This window comes from Parasteatoda tepidariorum, chromosome 8 (genome assembly GCF_982258835.1).
Source record: "Parasteatoda tepidariorum strain Cologne lab strain chromosome 8, Ptep-v5.0, whole genome shotgun sequence".
NCBI lineage: Eukaryota > Metazoa > Arthropoda > Arachnida > Araneae > Theridiidae > Parasteatoda > Parasteatoda tepidariorum.
This window is the reverse complement of record NC_141762.1, coordinates 92,568,806-92,590,213: the sequence shown is the minus strand read 5'-3', so window position 1 is coordinate 92,590,213 and position 21,408 is coordinate 92,568,806. Positions and strand designations below refer to the sequence as shown.

General features: G+C 27.8%; 1 protein-coding gene across 50 annotated transcripts in view; it reads left to right on the top strand.

Annotated features, from left to right (window-relative positions):
• The first annotated feature begins 5,512 nt into the window (after positions 1-5,512).
• Positions 5,513-21,408, top strand: part of LOC107453060 (uncharacterized) — a 32,583-nt gene continuing 16,687 nt past the window's right edge. For 25 of the 50 annotated variants that reach the window (XM_087169381.1, XM_087169371.1, XM_087169372.1 and 22 more), the window contains exons 1-11: positions 5,516-5,706; positions 9,363-9,485; positions 10,897-10,984; positions 12,212-12,285; positions 14,945-15,049; positions 15,871-15,919; positions 16,010-16,065; positions 17,803-17,890; positions 17,979-18,103; positions 19,945-20,052; positions 20,717-20,856. In XM_087169381.1, the coding sequence (XP_087025507.1) occupies positions 9,363-9,485; positions 10,897-10,984; positions 12,212-12,285; positions 14,945-15,049; positions 15,871-15,919; positions 16,010-16,065; positions 17,803-17,890; positions 17,979-18,103; positions 19,945-20,052; positions 20,717-20,856 (956 nt within the window). In that variant the 5' untranslated portion in view covers positions 5,516-5,706. Of the gene's footprint in view, positions 5,707-8,186; positions 8,242-9,362; positions 9,486-10,896; positions 10,985-12,211; positions 12,286-14,944; positions 15,050-15,870; positions 15,920-16,009; positions 16,066-17,802; positions 17,891-17,978; positions 18,104-19,944; positions 20,053-20,716; positions 20,857-21,408 lie in introns of those variants that run through there. The other 25 variants (XM_087169379.1, XM_087169366.1, XM_087169378.1 and 22 more) reach the window with 10 other exon arrangements.

Below are 21,408 nucleotides of genomic sequence, written 5' to 3'. Positions count from 1 at the left end.
TAATATTTATTTCCCTTTTTCTTTTTAATGACGTTTTGCGTGTCACTTTTTAAACTCTCTCCTCAGTATCGTACTTTTGGCTATTCACGTATTAGGAGGAAAAATGAAACACATCACTAATTACAGAAAGTCTGCTGCTATTGTTATAATCCAGAGTGTGAAATTTCGCCTTACCTGATGTTTCAAATTATTATTTGTAATTTATTTCATTTATAATTGCATTTCCATAATGTGTCCGACTGTCTTATTTGTAGAGGTCGGACCACCTATGATTGCGAAGGGGTGCAGAAAATTCCTTTCCCGTAAAGTAGTTAATGTTATCAGTACATGCATCCTGCTGGTTTTTGCATTGTGACTGAAAGGCATTGATTTTCAATTGTGTTAAGTTATAATAATTCATATTTCACTAACTTCCTGACTATAGTCAAGACCACCCAACACAGAATGCAGCAGATGGTGAATCGAGGAGAAGGATTCATGCGGCAACATCAAAAGGAAAAATGGTTTAAATATATAATATTTTTTCAAAAACTTGGGGACCACCCTTATTATAACTGATAAGAATTCCAAGAATATACTTTGACTAAGTAAACGCCTGAGGATAAAATTCATCTCATAAAGGCAATTGGAAAAAATACTATATTTCTTAACTTGCGATGGATTTTATTGATTTGAATACTAACAATACAATCTAGGAGAAGAAACAGCTTTGATAAGTGGTGAGTCTATTCATTGAAATTTGAACTTCATTCTGCATTTGCAGTTCAACAGCTGTAAATCATAACTCACGCTCGTTGGGAATGCCTCGCCATTTTCAACTTTTCAATGCTTGTTCGTTTTAACTCAGGTATTGCACTTGAAGCAGCAATGTTTATATGTCAAAACATTATTTGATTAATTGCGAACACCTGGGTTACGAACATGAATGGTTTGCCAGTATGTTCTCAAAACTCTTAAAATAGTTCAATCTTTGCATGGAATTTCTTTTAAAGAAAGGAAGGGGGGATACAGGATAAACTTCCGAACTATAATTTCGGTGACAAAGATATCAGTTCTAATTTCAGGTAGAAAGGGAAAGAATCTACATTATGGCATGTTATTTTTGATTTAACAATAATTTTTAGAAGCTATGTCGATAAAGTTTATCTTCTACTGAAAATTATGAGTGACAGCTGAATATAGAACATACATTATGAAGGAAAGAATAAGTTTGGGAAAAATTATATACTTTTTACTACATGTTTGGATTATGTTTGAAAATTTCAATTATACAACTAAAAAATGTAATAAATGTAGGTAAGTTCCATCACAAAGTCCTCCACGAAGGCACTTTTCTCTCAATACTTGATTCAGGAGTTTCTTTGTCGTCTGGATTGGGTACAAAGTCACAAGACTACGGACTTGAACATTGGGTCAGTTGTTCAATTATGGTTATAAAATAAATGTTATAACAATAACTTGTGTGGAAAAAATAGAGCAAATAGAGAAGGTAAGGATGAAAAATTAAGTAAGAAAAAATAATTTTAAAAAAATGATACTGCAGAAATCCATTTTTATAAATATATAAGTCATTTTTTGCGACATCAAAACCTACAATCTAATTCTTTTTTTTTTAAAAAGTAAAGTTTACCCGTTTATTTTATATTTCAAAATAGATTTATAATTAGTTGTAGTAAGTAATCTTTCTGTCCTGTGATATCAATTATAATATACTATTAAATTTCTGATTTTCGTCTAGAAACACTGAGAATCTCTAGCAGTTTATTTTTTCGAGCGATTGACATATTTTTTAACACACAATAACTAAGTAATTAATGTTAAGAAAAATACCTTTCATGCCATACCTTTTTCTGCGTAAATAACTTAAAAAGTTTTGATAACAGGTTTAAAATTTTGGTAAATTAATTTTGAGTTTATATTTACTTCTACATCTCTTTCTGCAATGTTGGAAATAACTAAATTTTTTTTCATTACAAGCTTATGAGAATTTTATTTTATTGGTATCATCAAAGATTTTATTAAATATCTTTCACGAAAGTAGTATTGCCAAATAAATCTCCACTAATAATCTTTATAACCATTTCGCTATTAGCCTGAGAATATAGGGCAATCCACATATGTAACACAAAGAATATATGTAAATCATATAGATGAATTTGAGTGTTCATATCGATGAATAAATATAACTATATGATTTGATTGAATCGTATAGTTGAAATTGATTTTATTTCTGAGAAGGTGCGTTGCATTTAAAATGTTGAAACAGAGCCGCGATAGCTCAGGGAATAGAGCGTTCACCCTTTCAATGAGGTGAACCGAGTTCGAATCCCGACGAAGGCTGGTCGATACGAATTCCGCACTCGGCTCGCATCGACCACAGTGAAGTAAAATATCCTCAGTGGTAGAGGGATCATGGGTTTGAGTCTCCTTGCTATCAGGCTAACGTTTGGAGGTTTTCGTGGTTTTTCTCTCCATGTAACGCAAATGCGGATTAGTTCCATCAAAAAAATCCTCCATGAAAGCAGTTCCTCCAATCCTCGCTGGCTTAATACTCCCAGTGTAGCAAATGCTGATTGGTGCATTCTAAATCTGTTGGGTCGCAAAGTTCTCCGTGTTCCCATAACAAATCAATACCTTTGGGGGTACTGATTCAGGAGTTTTCTTGCCTTCTGGATTGAGTTCAAAACTACAAGGCTACGGAGTGCAACATTAGTAGTCCGACCTAAAGCTGACCCAAAAATTGGGTCGGCTGTTCAATGACGGTCATAAAATAATATAAAATAAAATGTTATAACAGTAATTTTAAATAAATAATTACATATTAAATGAAATGAGAACAAAAATCCAGATTTTATTTCAGCTAATCAATTATAAGCTTTTATCTCTAATTAAATAATTTTCAAAGAAAATTTTTATTAAATATGTGTCATAAAAAATCAAAATAGAGTAAAATAAGAAGGTATTTTGAACTTAAATACAAGTATTACAATTTGTGAAACAAAAGTAAAAAGAACTGTATGTTTGCCTACATTTTACTGAATTTCAGGAATGTCTAATAGCCGCAAAACTATTGCAGACATTATTACTGTATAAATTATTATTAACTAGCACTATAAAAAATGAATAAATCAAATAATATTAAGAAACGTTTTCTGAATTATTCAAGCAATTTCTGAGTAGCAAATATATATTTATTGCAAACCATAATTAACATATTTATGCTATAAGGCACAAGCTTTTAGTGTATAAAATTAAGTAAGAAATAAAACTTTTTTAAAAACAATATTCAAACTAATGATTTTAGAAAAATTTATTTCAAAAGACAAAATAGAGCATATCACTTAATTTGTTATATCTTTATATAATTTATCAACAAATTTAAGCTTTTCTTAAAAAATATTATACAAGATACAAGGTGATTCTAAAAAGATGAGAAAAATTTTAGGAAGTGATAGTACACACCCAGACAAATAATTTTTATCAAAGAATGCATGGTCGAAAACAAAACCCAAAACCACTAGAGGGCGTCAAAGTTTATGTTCTTATATGAGGCAAAAACACACAAAGACCGATGAAATTAAGTTATAAAAGCAAATTTAATGGCATGTGATAACAATAAGTGTTCAAAACAGTGGTCGGCAGCGGCTATGCTTTTACAACGGAGAAAAGATAAGCGAACTTTCCCTGCAGCGGCGGAAAGCTTAGCGACAAATAACGTAGCGCAGCAACTCGCAATAGGAATGGAGCTTTCTCGTCTGTATGAAAAAACTTTCCAAATGCGCCAGCACCTTTGCGTTTTGTTTTCGAGCATGCATTCTTTGATAAAAATTGCCTTTGCTTGTCTGGGTGTGTACTATCACTTCCTAAAATTTTCCCCATCTTTCTAGGAATCACCCTGTATATATATATATATATATATATATATATATATATATATATATATATATATATATATATATATATATATATATATATATATATATATATATATATATATATTATAGCTGAATTATTTACACACATCATTAATGTGCAGAATATTATTGACTAATGACATAAAATAAATTCATCAAAACACATTGAGATAAATATCCTGAAATTTTCAGATAATGTTTGAGCAATAAAGATATATTTACATTTACAAATAATAATTTATCATTTTTATATTATAAAGTCAAAAATATAAAGTTTTGAATATTAAATGAAAATTAAAAATTTTGTAAACAATATTCATGATCAGCTAATGATTATCGAAACATTTGAAAATAAACATGCTCATGTATCAAATATACATGATCTCTACCAGTCTAAATAATGAAAACAAAACTGCATTGATATCTTATTTTAACTAAATTTCAAAATTGTTTAAAAGCGGTATTATTTTTACACGCAATGTTCTTGTGCAGAATATTATTAATGCACAGTATGTATAATATTTTTTAAAATTCTATTTTTTATTCTCAAAAAAAAATATCTAGAAATAATCTAAAAAATAGATAATATGCGTTTGTTTATAAACACAAATATGTTTATTATTCGCATATTATAATGGGCGTCAAATAATTACTTTTCTTCTTTAGCATTCATGTTAGAAACTTGGTGTTTTGAGATTGGGAAAGAAAAATAATTAGAAACTAACTAAAGCCGACTCAATTTCGGGTTTACGACTGCAAATGTACCCAATCTAGAAGACGAGGGAACTCCTGGATCAATTATGGGGAGAAATTTGCCTCCATGAAGGACTTTGTGATGGAAAAAGCCGGAATTTGTTAAATGGAGAGAAAACTACGGAAACCTCCCATGATTAGCATGACGACAACTGGACTTTAACCTATGATCCATTTTCCACTGAGGATATCTTTGGTCAGCACTGTGGTCGGTGCGAGACGGGTGCGGAGTTTGTATTGACCAGCCATCGCCGGGATTCGAACACAGTTCACCTAAACGGAAGGTGAGCGCTCTATCCCCTGAGTCACAACGGCTCAAGCAATTTTACTATGGAACGAAAGCCTACCTTAAACTCTATAGGCAATAATAAGCAAATCACAATTCACAGTAAAACTCTGTTTTGCGAACTGCCCCTAATTAAAAATTTAAAAAAATAAGACAAATGCCTAAAGGCGTATCCAAAATTACTAGTATTCACTTAATTTTATTTTCATACTTTTTCGAAAAAAAAAAAATCCTCGCAGAGCAAAATAATGTAGGAACAAACTTTAAGTCATATGTACAATAAAATAGGATGATTGATTAGGAACTTTTAAAGAAATAATTTATCTTTTTTTTTTATTCTTCAAATTGACATGTTTTTTTTTTTTTTTTTTTTTTTTTATAAAATGACAGCACTAAAATAAATTTTATAATTTCTTTTTATGATTTTTGGTTTTCAGAAGAAGAAAAAAAACATGAAAAGTAATATTTTAGGGGGGGATTCCATCAAGTCATTTCCCGCATTTTTGAAAAAAAAAAAAAGGAACCGGTTGTTATCAGTACATATTGTTATGAAGTACGCTGAGTCCCCCCCCCCTTATTGAAACGTCATACGTTTGGGTACAACTGACCAATAGCATGTGGATATTTTATTAGCACGCTGAACGAATTCTTACTCCTAACCGTGTACTCATTGACCATTGCCAATTTTTTCCTACTCACGTTACATGTTGTTTTGCGTTAATTTCAACGTTACACGTGCTAAATCTAATTTTGGTAAGCTTCTTTATTATATATTTTGCAGTAATCATTTTATTTGAAATTAATTATCATTTGTATTTGTACACACAGTTCATTAATTCTTTGCTGAATCTAATTTCTATAATCTTAGTTATTATTATATATGTAACAGTATTCTAATTTTTTATTCTTTTAGAATTTTTCTTTAAATATAATTTATCATTTGTTATTGTCATTTACTGCTATAAAAAAGTACGGTTAAATTTAGTTTGAATAACCTTTTTCTATTTTTTGAATACAATATGTTACAATATTCCTTTTTTTTTAAAAAAAAAAATTTGTTTGAAGTACAAATTGTTTAAATTTGTACATATACAATAAATAAATGCTAGATCTAATTTAACTGAACTTTATTGGAGCTAAATATTTTCTGGATTCCAACACTCTTTTTTCTTTTGTTAAAAATTTTACAGGGCCTTGCCTTTTTTTTCTGCACTTTATTATTGGTAATTGTAAACATAGAATAAATTTAATTCTGGAAAATTAATAAAAATTGCGTAAGTTTTGAACTTATTATATATTTTGCATTATTCCAACGTAACCTTTTTTTCCCTTCCGTTTGAAATAAATTCTTAGATAACTTTTGTAATTTTAATTCATTTGTAATTTTAAATATAGCATTAATTTAATTTTTTAAAATGACTTCGTTAAGCCTACTTTCATTTATATAATTTACTATATTCCAACGATTCTTTTTTCTGATGTGCGAAATTCATTCTTAAATTGGCTTTATCATTCATAGCGTAAATTTATCTCTACTAAATTTTTTGGGATTGTTTTTCATTGTATATTTTACAGCGTCCCACCTTTTTCTATTTTTTCCATGAAATTTATTCTTAAAAATAAACTTTATCATTGGTAATTTTAAATGTGGAATAAATTTAATTCTGATAAATTTTATTTTTAAAAGCCTTAATCTTATTATATATTTCACATTATTCAAATGTAACTTTTTTTTCTTTCTTTTTTTCCGCGTGTTTGAAGTTAATTCTTAAATTGACTTCACATGTAATTGTGAGTATAGCATTAATTTAATTTTGTAATATCTTATTTCATTAAACCTACCTTCAATTATATATTTTGCAATATTCCAGCGATTATTCTGTGAGTTAAATTTACTCTTAAATTAACTTCATCATTTGTCGTTCTTATCATATATATTTCGCAGTATTATTTCGCTTCATTTAGTTTTGCTCATAATTAAATGCTAAACTGACTTTTTGAATAGTGATTAGAAATAAATCTAAAAATATTCTTTTTTTTTTCACAGTCCAATTTTGTTTAGTACAGATTTTGTTAGAATTTTTCAGTATTCTTAAAATTTTTATTTGTAAAAAAAATATTAAGTTAATTTATATAATTATTTCATTAGAAAGCGCTTTATAAGAATTTAACCAAGCGCCTACGTAGATTATAAATCAAACTTTTCAGTAAAATTCTTTTTTATGCATTATTTTGTTAATAGAACAAATTTTTGATTGCCGTATCAATTAACGTAATTAAACTACCGAATTCAGCGTTTCATTCTTTTTTTATACCAAACAGAATCTCTTTTCTTTCCCTTAATTTTTCTGTACCACTTAATTGTCTAACATTCTCAAAAATGAAATCTATTTGATTATCTTTACACTTTTCTGAGCTTCCACTGACAAATTCATTTCTAAATCGTCTGACAGCTTTATTTAAATAATATAATTTTTTTTTACGAAAGTTGCTTTTTTCCTTTTGAGTCATTTTACTAATATTTCTGAATTTCTGTTTAATTTATTATAATTTTTCCACTCGCTATATGTTCATTTCCTCGTAAACAAATGCTTTTAATTTTCTTTCCTGTTAGCTTAACTAAATAACTAAATTATATATTATTTAATTGTAAGAATAATGTTAGAAAATTACTAGATTTACAAGATTAGAAAATTACTAATTTAGAAATGTACTGTTTTAAAAAAAAATCTCCTGGTTTTGCAGCATATTAGAGTATTTCCTAAAAAATCAGTTTACTTAAAAAAAAAATCCCTGTTGAAATAGAATTTTAACACAATCTATTTTTTACCCCTAGAATATTTAAATAAGTATTACTAATACTTAATGAAGCGAACTTCATTTATAATAGTAATCAGTTTAAAGTTTTTTTTCTGGTTTTAAAAATTTTAGTTTATTTAAATTCGGAGCTCCTTTTTTTAATTAATTGAGAAATCCATAACCAGCAATAATAACATGCTTATCTATTACCATTCAAATTTTACTGAACGCGATAAAGAAACCATTTCAAATTCAATTAATATCGACTATAAATGAATGGTACATATAGGTCAGACCAGACCATGTACAGTTATAACTGTAATAAAATTTTCATACTTTGATGATTGGAATAATCCCCGAAATTCCTTATATGTGAAATATTTAGTATAATGTAATGCAACAATTATCATAAAGGTTTCGTAAAATCTGCTGGATTTTTTCTATCCGTGATAGCGGCTATGCATTTAGAAATATACAAAATCCTTTTGAGTAAGATATAAGAGCTTTATTTGTAATCGTTGTATTCTAAATTAGAAATATTAATATTTGACATTTTGATGCATAAGTTACTTTAACTTATTAACTAACACATAAAAACACAAAATAGAAATATATAATACAAATTTAAATTTTATAGAATGTTAAGCAAGCACAAATAAAACACCGTAATTTAATTTAAGAAAATCCATACAAAAATTTCATAAGGTGAAATAAATTTTTTTTTCTGATTTCTTAATTATTTTATTTTAAAAGCAAAGATTCACTTTTAGATTAAAATTTAATTAATAATTTTTTTTTTGCATATTTATTATTATATACAGGCATGAAAGCTTTCAGCTTTTACTCTGAATTCAGCCTTTTTCAACGTTTTTTAAGCTCCATACATTTATTAATTTCATAATATTTGATTGCGTTTATGTAGAATTCAGCTTTTTTTGCTAACTGGTACTTTCATCCCTGTATATAGAAAAAGCTGTTATGAGACTTTTTTTTCAAGTAAAGAAATTTTAAAGAATTTAATACAGTTTTAGATAAAAATGGCTTATTCTATTAAGTATTAAACATTATAATCAGAATTGAAAAAAAATCTGTCTGCTAAGTGCTAAATTAAAATTCCGGTTCTTCGCAAGAATTTGTGATATTTTGTAGGGATCTCGATCTCCTACTTTTTTTATTCATCCTGATGTATCTGCGACTTATCACAATTATTCCCGATATATTATGGCGAATTTTTTAAAAAATGGATTTTTCTAAATCATCCTGATTTCTGTTCACAAATTTTTGCTGGGAACAAATTAAATTTTTTTCCCAAAGAGTTAGCTTTGTATTGCAGTAACAGGACGAAATTGGTGGATGGAAACGTGATGATAAGAAGATAATCTAGATGATATATATCTAGATCCATGATTTATATCTAGATCTATGATATATATCTAGATCTATTATATGTATCTAGATCATATATATCTATTATTTAGGATAGAATCGGGATAAGAATATAAAACGCGGAACGTTTTTATCGAATTTTAAGGCGTTTTTGACAGAATAATGACAATTCTTAATTGAAGGAAACATTCAATATATATCAAAATTTTTCCTTTTTTGTCTAGATGGCATCTCAACAAAGCATCAAGGTCTGCTGCCGGGTACATGGAGAAGATGAATATAGCAAGGAAACTTTGGAACACGGTTACAGTTTTCTTGATGGCAAATCAATTTTACATTTGTCTTCGGTGAGTTTACCATTTTCTTTTCTTCTATTATATTTTATTTTTGTTAACTAGGGAGCTCATAAATATTATAATTTTATGCATGAACATTTTGAAGATTAGTAATCTAAAGGAAATGAAAGATGGCCTGTATGTGAAAAATAATCAACCGAAATTTGAAAATGAAACTTGAATTTTAATTTAATGTTTAACTTAATAAGAAATAATTCTACTCGTTTGCGATGCACAGTGGCGTCCTTGAATCATTTTAGCAGCATGAATGGAATCCTGATCTGAACATAATATATTAACTTTTTTAAATTATTAAAGATTTAAAAATACGTGTTAAGATTTGTATTTGAAAACATCTAATGTCTCTTTTTAATTACAACATCGTTTCAAGCACAAGCATATAAAGTGATATTGTTGCTGGAAAATTGTTGTAGGAAAATTTAAATATATTTTTTTTGTACATGCAGAGAGGCCAACGTGCAATTTTTTACAACAAATTTAAAATTTAATAATTGTCTAGAACTAATCATAGAATGTTAATTTTTTATTCCAATGTACTCCCCGTACACCTGTACAGTTTTCTGCACATTTCTCTGTATATTTGCAAAAAATAAAATTTTTCTTAAAAAAATGGAAAGGTATAAACAAAATTGAACAAAAGTTTTATAGGCGAAACATTATTGCAGTTCTGCTTCTTCAAAGCAGAAAAAGTCTAATTTTTATATTTTGTAGAATTTTTAAGACCTTTTATGCAAAACTGTAATTTTTCATATGACTATAAAGAAGCTGTGTGCAATTTTCTAATAAGAAAAACTTATCAGTAAGAACTATATTTTTTTGTAAGGAATTCTACTTTATTCTTTAAAAAATGTATCAAATATTTTAAATTAAAATTAATAAAAAAGGATTAATTTTAAAAGAAAAACATTATATGCAAATACAGTCGGATTTCTATTTAACGAACTTCCATTTTGAATAATGAACCAAGATGAGTTGAGTGTAGAATAAAATATATTTCAGTTTCTTTTTATTAATTTGTTATTTTCTAGTAGATAAATAATAAATTTAAATTTTAGTCGGAAGCATTGCATTAAATATTTTGATAACTATAATATTGTTTTTGAATAATATTAAGTACCATTGATACATTTTATCAGAGATTTGATTGATAAATGTTTAAAAAAATTGAAGAAATTTGTAATTTTGATTATGAAAAATTTGTTTTATATAATTTTTTTTTTACTCAAACAAACATTGATTGTTTCCGCTGTCTTGAATACATCAATTTTACATGTTGCGAAAAATTCTGAGGCGCACTGTAGTGTGAACTCACGAATAGTTGTGAAAGTTAAATTCATTTTGTTTTATGTATCCACCTCATTTATAAAGTTCAATAAGGAAAGCTTTTTTTCTCCTTTTTTAGGGCCGGATATATACTTTTGATAAAATATTTGATTCATGCTCATCCCAGTCCCAAATTTACAACGAAGTTGCTAAACCCATAGTTTTCAGTAAGTAAACCTTCTTCATGAATTTTTGTAGTATCTCTAGCAATTTATTTGAATGCAGAAGAAAGGCGATGAATTGCAGCAGATTTTTAATTTTAACAAATGTTCACGTGAATTATGAGATTGATTACCGTGTCTTTTTTTCCGAAATAAAGGCTCATCAGTTGTTTTGGTAGTTAAAATGCCCGGATCCGGATTTTTCTGAGCTCCTGCTTCTAATTCTAATTTTATTAAATTCGATTAAATATGCCACTTTTATCCACATTAAGTGAAACTTATTAAATTCAGGGTTGCCACAGGTGACTAAAATGCGACTACTTGCAACTATTTTCGGCCTGAGGCGAATATGGTAGCTCTTTTGCCTTAAAAGGCTAAAAAGCAAATATTTTCAGGAAAAAGAGAATATTGGGAGAGTTTTCTGTACTCTTAGAGATGCTTTTTAGCATACATTGGATTGACAGCCTGAATGTAAAAAAATTTGAATTGCAAATTTGAGGCATCACTTTTTAATGTAAATCTATTGTAAATCTATTTCTATCTCCTTTTCATTGGTTATTGCTACGAAATTCAGCGTGATTTTTAAAGACCCAATTTTTAATACTTTATTACCATGCGTGAATTTTGAACTTGATTTGTCATTTTTCACAAATGCTTAATATATATATATATATATATATATATATATCATATTGAATATACATATTGAATCTGACATACATACATACTGAAAAAAAATTGATAAAAGGAAAAATTCCTAGAAAAAGTATGTTTCTTTTAATGAAAAAGTATTTTTTTAATGAATTCTAGCAATTAAAAGTATTCAATTTTCTGCAAATATACTAGTTTTTTTATGTAAAAATTTAGTGCCAGAGCACTAACGTAACGTTTATTATAGAAAGATTATGGTATTTGCCACCAACTTGACTAAATGGTTCATGGTATATGACAATTAAGCCATTTAATAAAATTTGCGTAATATTATTGAAAATTTTTTATTCTTATTTAGGCAACTATTCTGATAGTTTTCGGCAACCATTTTCAGGCTTTAGGCTACTAAAAAAAAACTATTTTGTTCTTTTTTTTCTGTGGCAACCCTATCAATATGGAACACCATGGGAAAGTGAAATGCTTTTTCTTATAATTTACTTTTTTAAACTACAGATATTCTTATAATTATGGAATAAATAATAAAAACTTTTATATTAAAATGGCAGAACCTTTTTATTACAGATGTACTCAGTGGTTATAATGGCGCTATTCTTGTTTATGGTCATACATCCAGTGACAAAGCCTACACAATGGAGGTAAAGTTTGATTTCTCAATCCTCTAGTTATTTCAAATTGTTTCTCTCTCTCTTTTTAAGAAAATTCACATTTATCTTAAAAAAAAATCAAAAAATTTGTTTTTTTTTTGGCTATAGTAATGTTTCGGAGAAAGCAAAGTTTAGAACGACAAATGAAAACGGTAAAAAGAACGACCAGTTGCTTTTTAACACAATTCAGAATGTATGTTTTTAAAACTTTTGTCGAAAAATTAACCATATGAAACCTACAGATAGAATTCATATGTTAAGTATGAATTAAAATTTATAGAACGAGTTGTTGTCATAAAACTTCAAAAGTCTTTAATATTATAATTTAAGGTTGTTCGATTATTCTAGTGGCCTAGCTGCCAAATCTACTGGATTTTTCAGTAGACTACTGGATTCAGCCAGTTTTTCCTGGTCTACTAGTGTAATTAAACTTCTCCAGGTTTTTGCACATTTTAGAAAATTCCCTTAAGTTGGGTAAGTCTCCTTAAAAAAAAAATCCCGATTGAAATAAATTTTTTGAACAGATTTTTGCTAGCTTTCTTGAACAGTTAAGTAAGTATGACTAATGCGCAATGAAACGAACCTCATTTATAGAAATCAATTCAAAACTTTTTTGTTCTAAAATGTTCAGATTTGTTAACGAAATTGTTAAAAAATTTAGATATTTTCCCAGAATTTTTTTCTCCGTATAATCGTACACTACTGTACACATTCAAAACGAATGCTATTTAGCTTACGATCTTTTAGATGGGATCGTTGATCAAAATCTATTGTATTGTTATTACTGTATTGTAGGTTTAATCTTGCTTAACTTTGATCTAATATTGATCAACGTTATTTTTGTTATTTCATTTGATAATATGTTCATAGTTGCCAACTCTACTGGATTTTGCCAGTTTCTCCTGGTCTACGGGTTTAATTAAAATTTTAGTTTTTGTACATTTTAGAAAATTCCCTAAGATTGTGCATGTTTCCTAAAAAATGCCCTGTTGAAATAGAATTTGTATGCAGATTATAGCTTGAATATTTAAATAAGTGTTACTAATACATAATGAATCGAACCTCATAACTTTTTTTGTTCTGAAATGCTCAGTTTATTTTTATTCTGTCTTTTTAAATTGATTAAAAACTCTTTTAACTATCTTTGATGAAGTAAATATGTTTTAAAATTCGAAATTATGGAAAATATTGCAGTTTTTATTATTTTGATGACTAAAAATCCCTCAAATTCCCTATGTATGAAATATTTAGTACATTATGCAACAATTGTCATGTTATTTCACAAAATCTACTGTATTTTTTCCTGTCTGTGTTGGCACCTGGGTGATTTTCACGAAATATGACAATTCACTGTCCCTTGCTCCAAGATCTAATACTAAAAGAACTTTTTTTTAAAAAAGTTAATAAATAGCATTGCTGTTAGAATTTTAAAATGACTTTACACTAGCAATGACTGTTTTGTACAGTTAAAAAATTTATTTGAACTTTCAGAAATTTCATGCTTCTGGCATGTCCCAAACAATGTTTTCAGTAATAACTAGCTTCAAAACTTCCTATAAATTTCTCAATATCTAATTTCTTTTATCTCCACCGGTGTAGGGATTTCTAGAATATACGCAAAGGGTATTATTTACAAAAACTTCGTTTAAAATAATTTTTTCTGTCAATAATTTGTTTGTCCCAAGACAATCTGTCATTTTCCTGGCTACTTATAGTCAGTGGTTCATAACCAAAATAGATAGAGCCAACAATCAATATCTTATATTAATAGATTGATTAGATATACTCCTTAATGAACATGTCTTGTTGCATGAATAAAGAACCATTTTCTGGCTAAAAATCTATTTCAAAATTTTTTTTGTGTTTTTGTGTTGTCATTTTCCTGGCTTCTTGAAATCATCAATAACAAAAACTACATAGATTTATCTGAGTTATTTTAAGAAATACTGTTGTTTTCTGCAGAATATAAGCGTCTTTGGCCAAAATATTAAAGTAAAGTTATATGCAATAAAATGGCGAATTTGTCATTATCCTGGATCTCATTTTCATGGCTTATGAATGCCAGGACATTGAAGTGTTACCAGAAATTTTTTTTAACTGCTAATACTGTAAGAAGGGAAAGCAAATATTAACCTAATACCAAATTTATGTATGATTGTAATATTCTTCGATGTAATCAAAGTTATTTATTTATTTAATGATTGATTATTATACACAATTTTATTCAGTACAACATATCAGCAACAAAATTTTTTTCGATTCTTTCTACAGTGGATAAAAAGAATTAATTTAAGCAATTTATGGTCCATCTAACATAAAGGCCTGAGTTGAGTTACTTACTATTAACTTAACATGACTGTTTTTTAAACTTCTATGCTAATGTGTCATTTTCCTGGCAATCAAGATTTGGTGAATTTTAATTTTTTTTTCTCGAGCAAATGTCAATAAACTACATTGCTGTCTATAAGAAATTAATAAGTGTGAATAAAGAAGTATAAAAAAAAAATTTAGATTATTTTGAAGACTTTAAATTTGAAGAAATTTTTTGGTCCGAATTGTCATGTTTAAAAAGAATCACCCAGCTATGCATTATTTTCCATTAATTATTTGTGCTGCAAAATTCATAATGAGAGTCATGTTTTGTTTAAAGGGAGTTGCATTTGGTAATGAGAAATCAGGAATTATACCACGAATTGCTCATGATATTTTTAGCCACACAGAATCCTTAGAAGATTCATTAAAATGGGAAATAAAGGTAAGCATGCAGTTCTTATATCTAGTAATCTATATCAAAACTTTCCGTATGCTAACTGGTAATTACAATACTTTTGCTGGCATTTTTTATTTAGAAAAATAGCTTAGAGCATTCTTAAATAACTTCTCTTTTGTATAATAGTGAAGAACCACTATTGTATAATGTATAATAGAATAAGTACAGACCTCTAACACTTGCCATTATTTAAGTGAATTCTTTAACTTTGTTTCACTTTCTACTACATAAGAGAATTGACCTATTTTAAAGAGTTTGAAAAAGCCTCTATAAAAGAGAAATTTTACAATCGAAACAATTTTGTAAGAAAAATATACATAAATCTATAACTGCATTTATCAGGTTTTAATTCTTAATTTATTTATACCATATTAATTTTGAAAACATAAAAACTTATTTTCATAAAATTACTTATTTAATTTAAAACTAATTTTTACTTCCTATTTCGAAGATTATATTCCAGCATAAGAAAGGGTGACGCCCGGTGACTAAGCGGTGTCGTGCCACAAGTCCCTGGTTCGATCCTCGGACCAGGCAAGGTTGACTCAGTCTTTCATCCCTTCAGTGGGTCGATAAATGAGTACCAAGCATGCTTGGGAACTAAACACTGGGGTTTCCGCGTTCGGCTGACCACCTGACCGGAACATCTGCTTCTGCACCCCAGAGCCCAAGGTCAAGAAAACTGAGATGGGCACAGTAGGCCTTGGCCCTCTAGGGCTGCAGCGCCGCTGAGTTTAGTTTAGATAAGAGAGGATGCTTTTTTAATGTCCTCTTCAATGTCATTAAAATTTGTTCTTATTTTCTAGATTTCCTTTTATGAGATTTATTTGGAGAAAGTCCGTGACTTATTTGATGGTAAGTTATAATTTAAGAACGACTCAATAAAAATAAATAAAAAAAAAAGAACGCAAAATTTACGATATCTCTTTTTTTTTCTTTTTGTAGATTCTGAAGACACATTACATGTATACGATGATAGGAAAGGCTCACCTTTCATAGTGGTAAGTTCGCAAAGACCTTCTCCTTTTTTTTAATTTTATAAACAAGGCTAATTCGAAATAAGAAGAATTAAATGCTAAAAATAAGTAAGACGAAAGCGGGATTTTGAAATAACGTATAAATTACTCTATATAAAATGCAGATTAGAATCGATCCTCGAACTCGGATAGAGACACTACAATTTTCATGTTATTAGAAACTGAACATTAAATTTCTTTAATGATTTATTTAATCAAATTACTGTGCTGTTTTTTTTAAAAAAAAACTTGTACACATCGCATTTATCAGTAGACTTCTAGATTTTCTCCTGATCTACTGGTATAAAATTTTTTTTCCTAGTTTGTATACAGTTTAGAAAAATTCCCTACCCCTCGAAAAAAGATCCCTGTTGGAATAGAATTATTTCATAATTTATTGATTGTTTAAATATTTAAATAAGTATTACTAGTACATAATGAAGCGAGCCTCACTTGTAGTAATCAGTTTAAAAACTTCTCTTTTTTCTAAATATAGTCAAACCCCGCTATAGTGAACACGGTTTATAGTGAACTCCCGGATATAGTGAACGAAATGTTCGGTCCCGTGCCTTGCTATACACGGATAATATTAATTTTTGTGGATATAGTGAACCAAAAAGTGAGGTCACTGTAAGGTGTCGGTGGGATGAATATGCATTTTCTATCAGAGGAAATGTGTAATTATTCAATGTTGGTTAAAGGGTTGGACACTAATATGTGTTGATAAGGCTCTCATTTCAACTCCTTTTTGTTCTCAGTAGAAGAGTAATGAGAAATAACACATTTTTTGCTGCTACATAATATTTTTCAGTCATTTATTTGAATAATGTGTAATAAAAGGGAGAAGTTTGGAAACCACTAGTTAAATTTTTTGAGGAACGGATATAGTGAACTCCCGGTTATAGTGAACCAAAATTTCGGTCCCTTGAACGTTCACTATAGCGGGGTTTGACTGTATTTCAATTTATTTTTAATCAGAACTCACTTTTCAAATTATGAAATCTTTTAATTATCAATAATGATTTATTTGTTTACTACTATTAAAAGTTAATTAAAAGGAATTTAAATTCATTTAATGCCAATCATAAATGGTAAATATTGAAGACCATTTACAGTTATTAGTGTAATAAAATTTTTGTATTTTTATGACAATAAAAGTCCCTTTATGAAAAATATTTAAAATATTATGCAACAATCATCATGAAATTTATATTATTTCGTGAAATCTACTAGATTTTTTTTCTATCCATGTTGGCAGCTACAATATTGCATTACTTAAAAATGATCAAAGGTAACTTGAAGAACTATTTAATGGTAAAATTAAGGATCTCTGTAATCTGAAGAGAGCAGAATAAAAATTCGTTCCGTTAAATAATACATAAAGAACTTATTAGTAAATACCGTTATTACTTTTCATTTTACGTTGATGACAATCAAAGATTTATGTATCTTAAAGGATCCTATCACGTGATTCTTCTGTCCAATAAGAAAGTACAGACAACAAGTTAAAAAGTTTTTAAGTAAGTTTCTAAGAACAGAAATTTAATGAATTGGGAATTCTTTTTACTATAATATTTTGTGAAATCAAGGATCACCGAGAATTGAGCTAGTAGAAATTTTTCTATTACCATAGCAAGTTCGCAGAAAATTCAGTGCTTTTTGTTGAGATGCTAAAAAAATTGTGATAATGAGGTTACTGTAGTTAAAATTCAATTATTTTAGGGTGGAAAAGAGATCTTGGTAAAAAATATCAGAGAAGTGATGGAATTCTTCAATGAAGCAAAATTGAAACGACACGTAGCGTATTCAGGTTGGAACTTTTTCTCTAAATGTTTCAGCCCTTTAACATGCTACTCTATTAAATGTTTAAAAATTTTATTTATTTATTCTTTTTTTAGATACGAACGAGATGATCTCGAGAAGTCATACAATATTTCAGATAGTTATAAAGCAAGAAAACTTAGTGTCTCGTGAAAAAATGACTGGAAAGCTTTTATTAGTAGACTTAGCTGGAAGTGAGCAGGTTAGTAAATGTTTTTTTTTATTACTTACTAGCGTTTAATAACAATCAGTGATTTTTTTTCACCTTGATTTGCTGCAATTTAAGAACGAATATAAAAGGTCACTTACACTTTCAGTATTAAAACAAAATACAAAATTCAATAAGTTATCCAAAATTATGAGTATAGTGCGGCTTTGAGGAGAACTCCTCCAAACTGAAAGTCTGGGGCTGTCTGCTGCTATGGTAACAAGTGAGAGCACATTTCTAATGGGGGTGAAATGGAGGAAAGTAAGTGTCGATTGGTTTACTCACGGCGACCTACGCTAAGATTATGACTAAACTATTCACCCCACACCCCTATTCGAAGTGACCTTTCCTCATAACCATATTACCCGCCACGACGAGATGGGTGTCTGGAGGAGTTCTCCTGAAAGTCGCACTATAAAACTATAAGTTATATAAATATTTTTTATTTTAATTTATTTATTTTGTACTGAAAGTTATGTAAATAGGTTGTTTTTTCAATTTATTGCTTTTTAAAATTTTAAAAATAAAACCTCACTAAATAGTGGACTAAGCTTACATCTAAACAAAAATTGGAATTAAAAAAAAAAAAAACTTTTTTTCTGTTCATTGAAACTTTTCTATTTTTAAAGTAATTGTAATTTAAAAACATTTTTGTTTTAGTCCTTCAAAAAATTTTTAAAATTTAATTTTCACACAAAAGTTTGCGACAGATTTAGAGAAATGATATTTTTTTAAAATTTAATATTATGAATTCACAGTTTAAACGTCAAAATTTCTTTTTTTAGAGGTGTGTCTATGCACTTGGTGTTAGAATTTTAAAAAATTGTATTGCATTTTCCTTAAGAAAAAATGCAATACTAGCAAAAGCAAAATGGCATTTTTATAAAATTTATTCACACAATAATTGAATCTCTTTTGAATGCAATATAATATAATATAATATAATATAATATAATATAATATAATATAATATAATATAATATAATATAATATAATATAATATAATATAATATAATATACTATAATATAATATAATATAATATAATATAATATAATATAATATAATATAATATAATATAATATAATATAATATAATATAATATAATATAATATAATATAATATAATGCGAATCATAATAAATTTCAACCGCTTCTGTTTTCATATTTTGAAATCTGGAAATTTGATACGAAAATATTTTAAATCATTTTTAAAAAATTCCCTGCTCATGTAAGTTCACTTGAAATCGCTACTCGCTTTATAAATTTCATTTTATGTTTTATTCTGGTTTTTCTTTACATTTTATTTTCTGTTCTTACGCGATATTTTTACTTAATGTGTTCTATTTTATTTGTTGTAACTGTTTTTTGAGTCCTTCTCACAATACTGTATTGATATATTTTGCTGGGGCTATATTGATACAATATTAGGAAGCACTTCTTTTTGCGGATATAATTGTGTGAACTGATGCAAAAATTGTCTTTTATTTCCCGGGATTTTTTTTCTTCCTTTATTCGGATTTTCTTCCGGAATTTAGTTATTTTTCCTTTTTTCAGATTTTTTTTCCAGAATTTTATTATTATTATTATTTTTCTTTTACCCTTTTTTCATTGTTCTGTAATTTTTCCATATATATATATATATATATATATATATATATATATATATATATATATATATATATATATATATATATATATATATATATATATATATATATATATATATATGTATATATATATATATATATATACCTAAGTTATACAAAAATGTCTATTTATTGATTGATTTAAAAGCTGTATTTTATCAGTGAATTTACTTATTTTTTAAAATTTAGGTTTTAACAAGTGTCTCAAATGATTCTATCACTCATCGAGAATCGAGATGTATCAATATGTCTTTATCTGTTTTGTCTAGAGTGATACTTTTACTAACAGAAAAAAGAGTAAGTAGAATTGCATTACATGGTAATATTATTTAAACAATTTTCTTAATTTTTTTTTACCGAAAACACGTCTGTTCTGTTTCACATCAGTATCTGTTTTGGTAGAATACGGAAAAGCAACAATTTCTAACAAGAAATTTCTAGCATGCTGCAGTTTTTTTTAATGAAAGTTGGTAGTTTTAAAGCTATAGTCTTGCGTCTTATCCAAACAGAGAGTTTACATCTCCTTTTGTTGAATAAATTGATTAAGTAAAATGTTATTTAATTAATATATATTAATATTGTTATTAAATAACAATGCTGTTGCTCATGGCCAGCTCAAGAATATCAAAATTTACCACTTGTAAAAAATTTTACTCCATTAATTTTGCGTTTTACTAAAAAAGTTTCAAAATAAATGAATATCAACTTAATTTTTTAGTTCGATTAGTAGTGAATTTTCATTATTTATGTTTATAGAAACGCGTGCCAAAGATATAATTATCAACAAGCACTTGATAAGCTTTTCATTCGCTTTGCATTTTTGCAGTTCATTTTTAAAGCCGCTTATGGTTGTTTATTTCTTCACAAGATCATCCGTTTCTTAGCGATCAACATGTTTAAATCGCAAAAATTGATAGTTCACTGGGAGAAATAATTAAAATATTGTTCTTCTTTTCAAAAGGATGGTATACCGTACAGGGAGAGCGTTCTTACTCGATTGTTGAAGGAAAGTTTAGGAGGAAATTCTCAGACAGCCATCATCGTCTGCATCAGACCATCATCTGAAAAAAGAATAAAATGGTCTCTGGAATTCGGTTGTCGGTAAGTATCTTCTTTTTTGGCAAAAGGTTTTTCTTTTATTTTCAGAAGTTGGAATCATTTAAATATTACTTAAGCGTGTTTTTTCTCTTGTCTGTGAAATAAGTAAAATTGAAAATAATAATAATGCATAGCTGCCAAATCTACTGGATTTTCCAGTGGACTGCAGGTTTTTACCAGTTTTTCCTGGTCCACTGCTTTAATTAAAATTCTTCGTTTCTGTACATTTTAGAAAATTTCCTAAAATTTAGTGAGTTTTCTGCCAACTCTACTGGATTTTCTTGTAGACTACAGGATTTTACCAGTTTCTACTGTTTTGATTAAAATTCTTCATTTTGTACCTTTTAGAAAATTCCCTAAAAATGGTTAAGTTTCCTAAAAATAACCTAATGCAAAATGAATTTTTGTAAGGATTGTTGCTTGCTTGCATGAATATTTAAATAAGTATTACTAATGCATGATGAAGAGAACCTCATTTATAGAAATTAGTTCTAAACTGTTTTTGTTCTAAAAAGTTCAGTTTAATCTTTGAGGGATTAAATTATGCTTATTAAT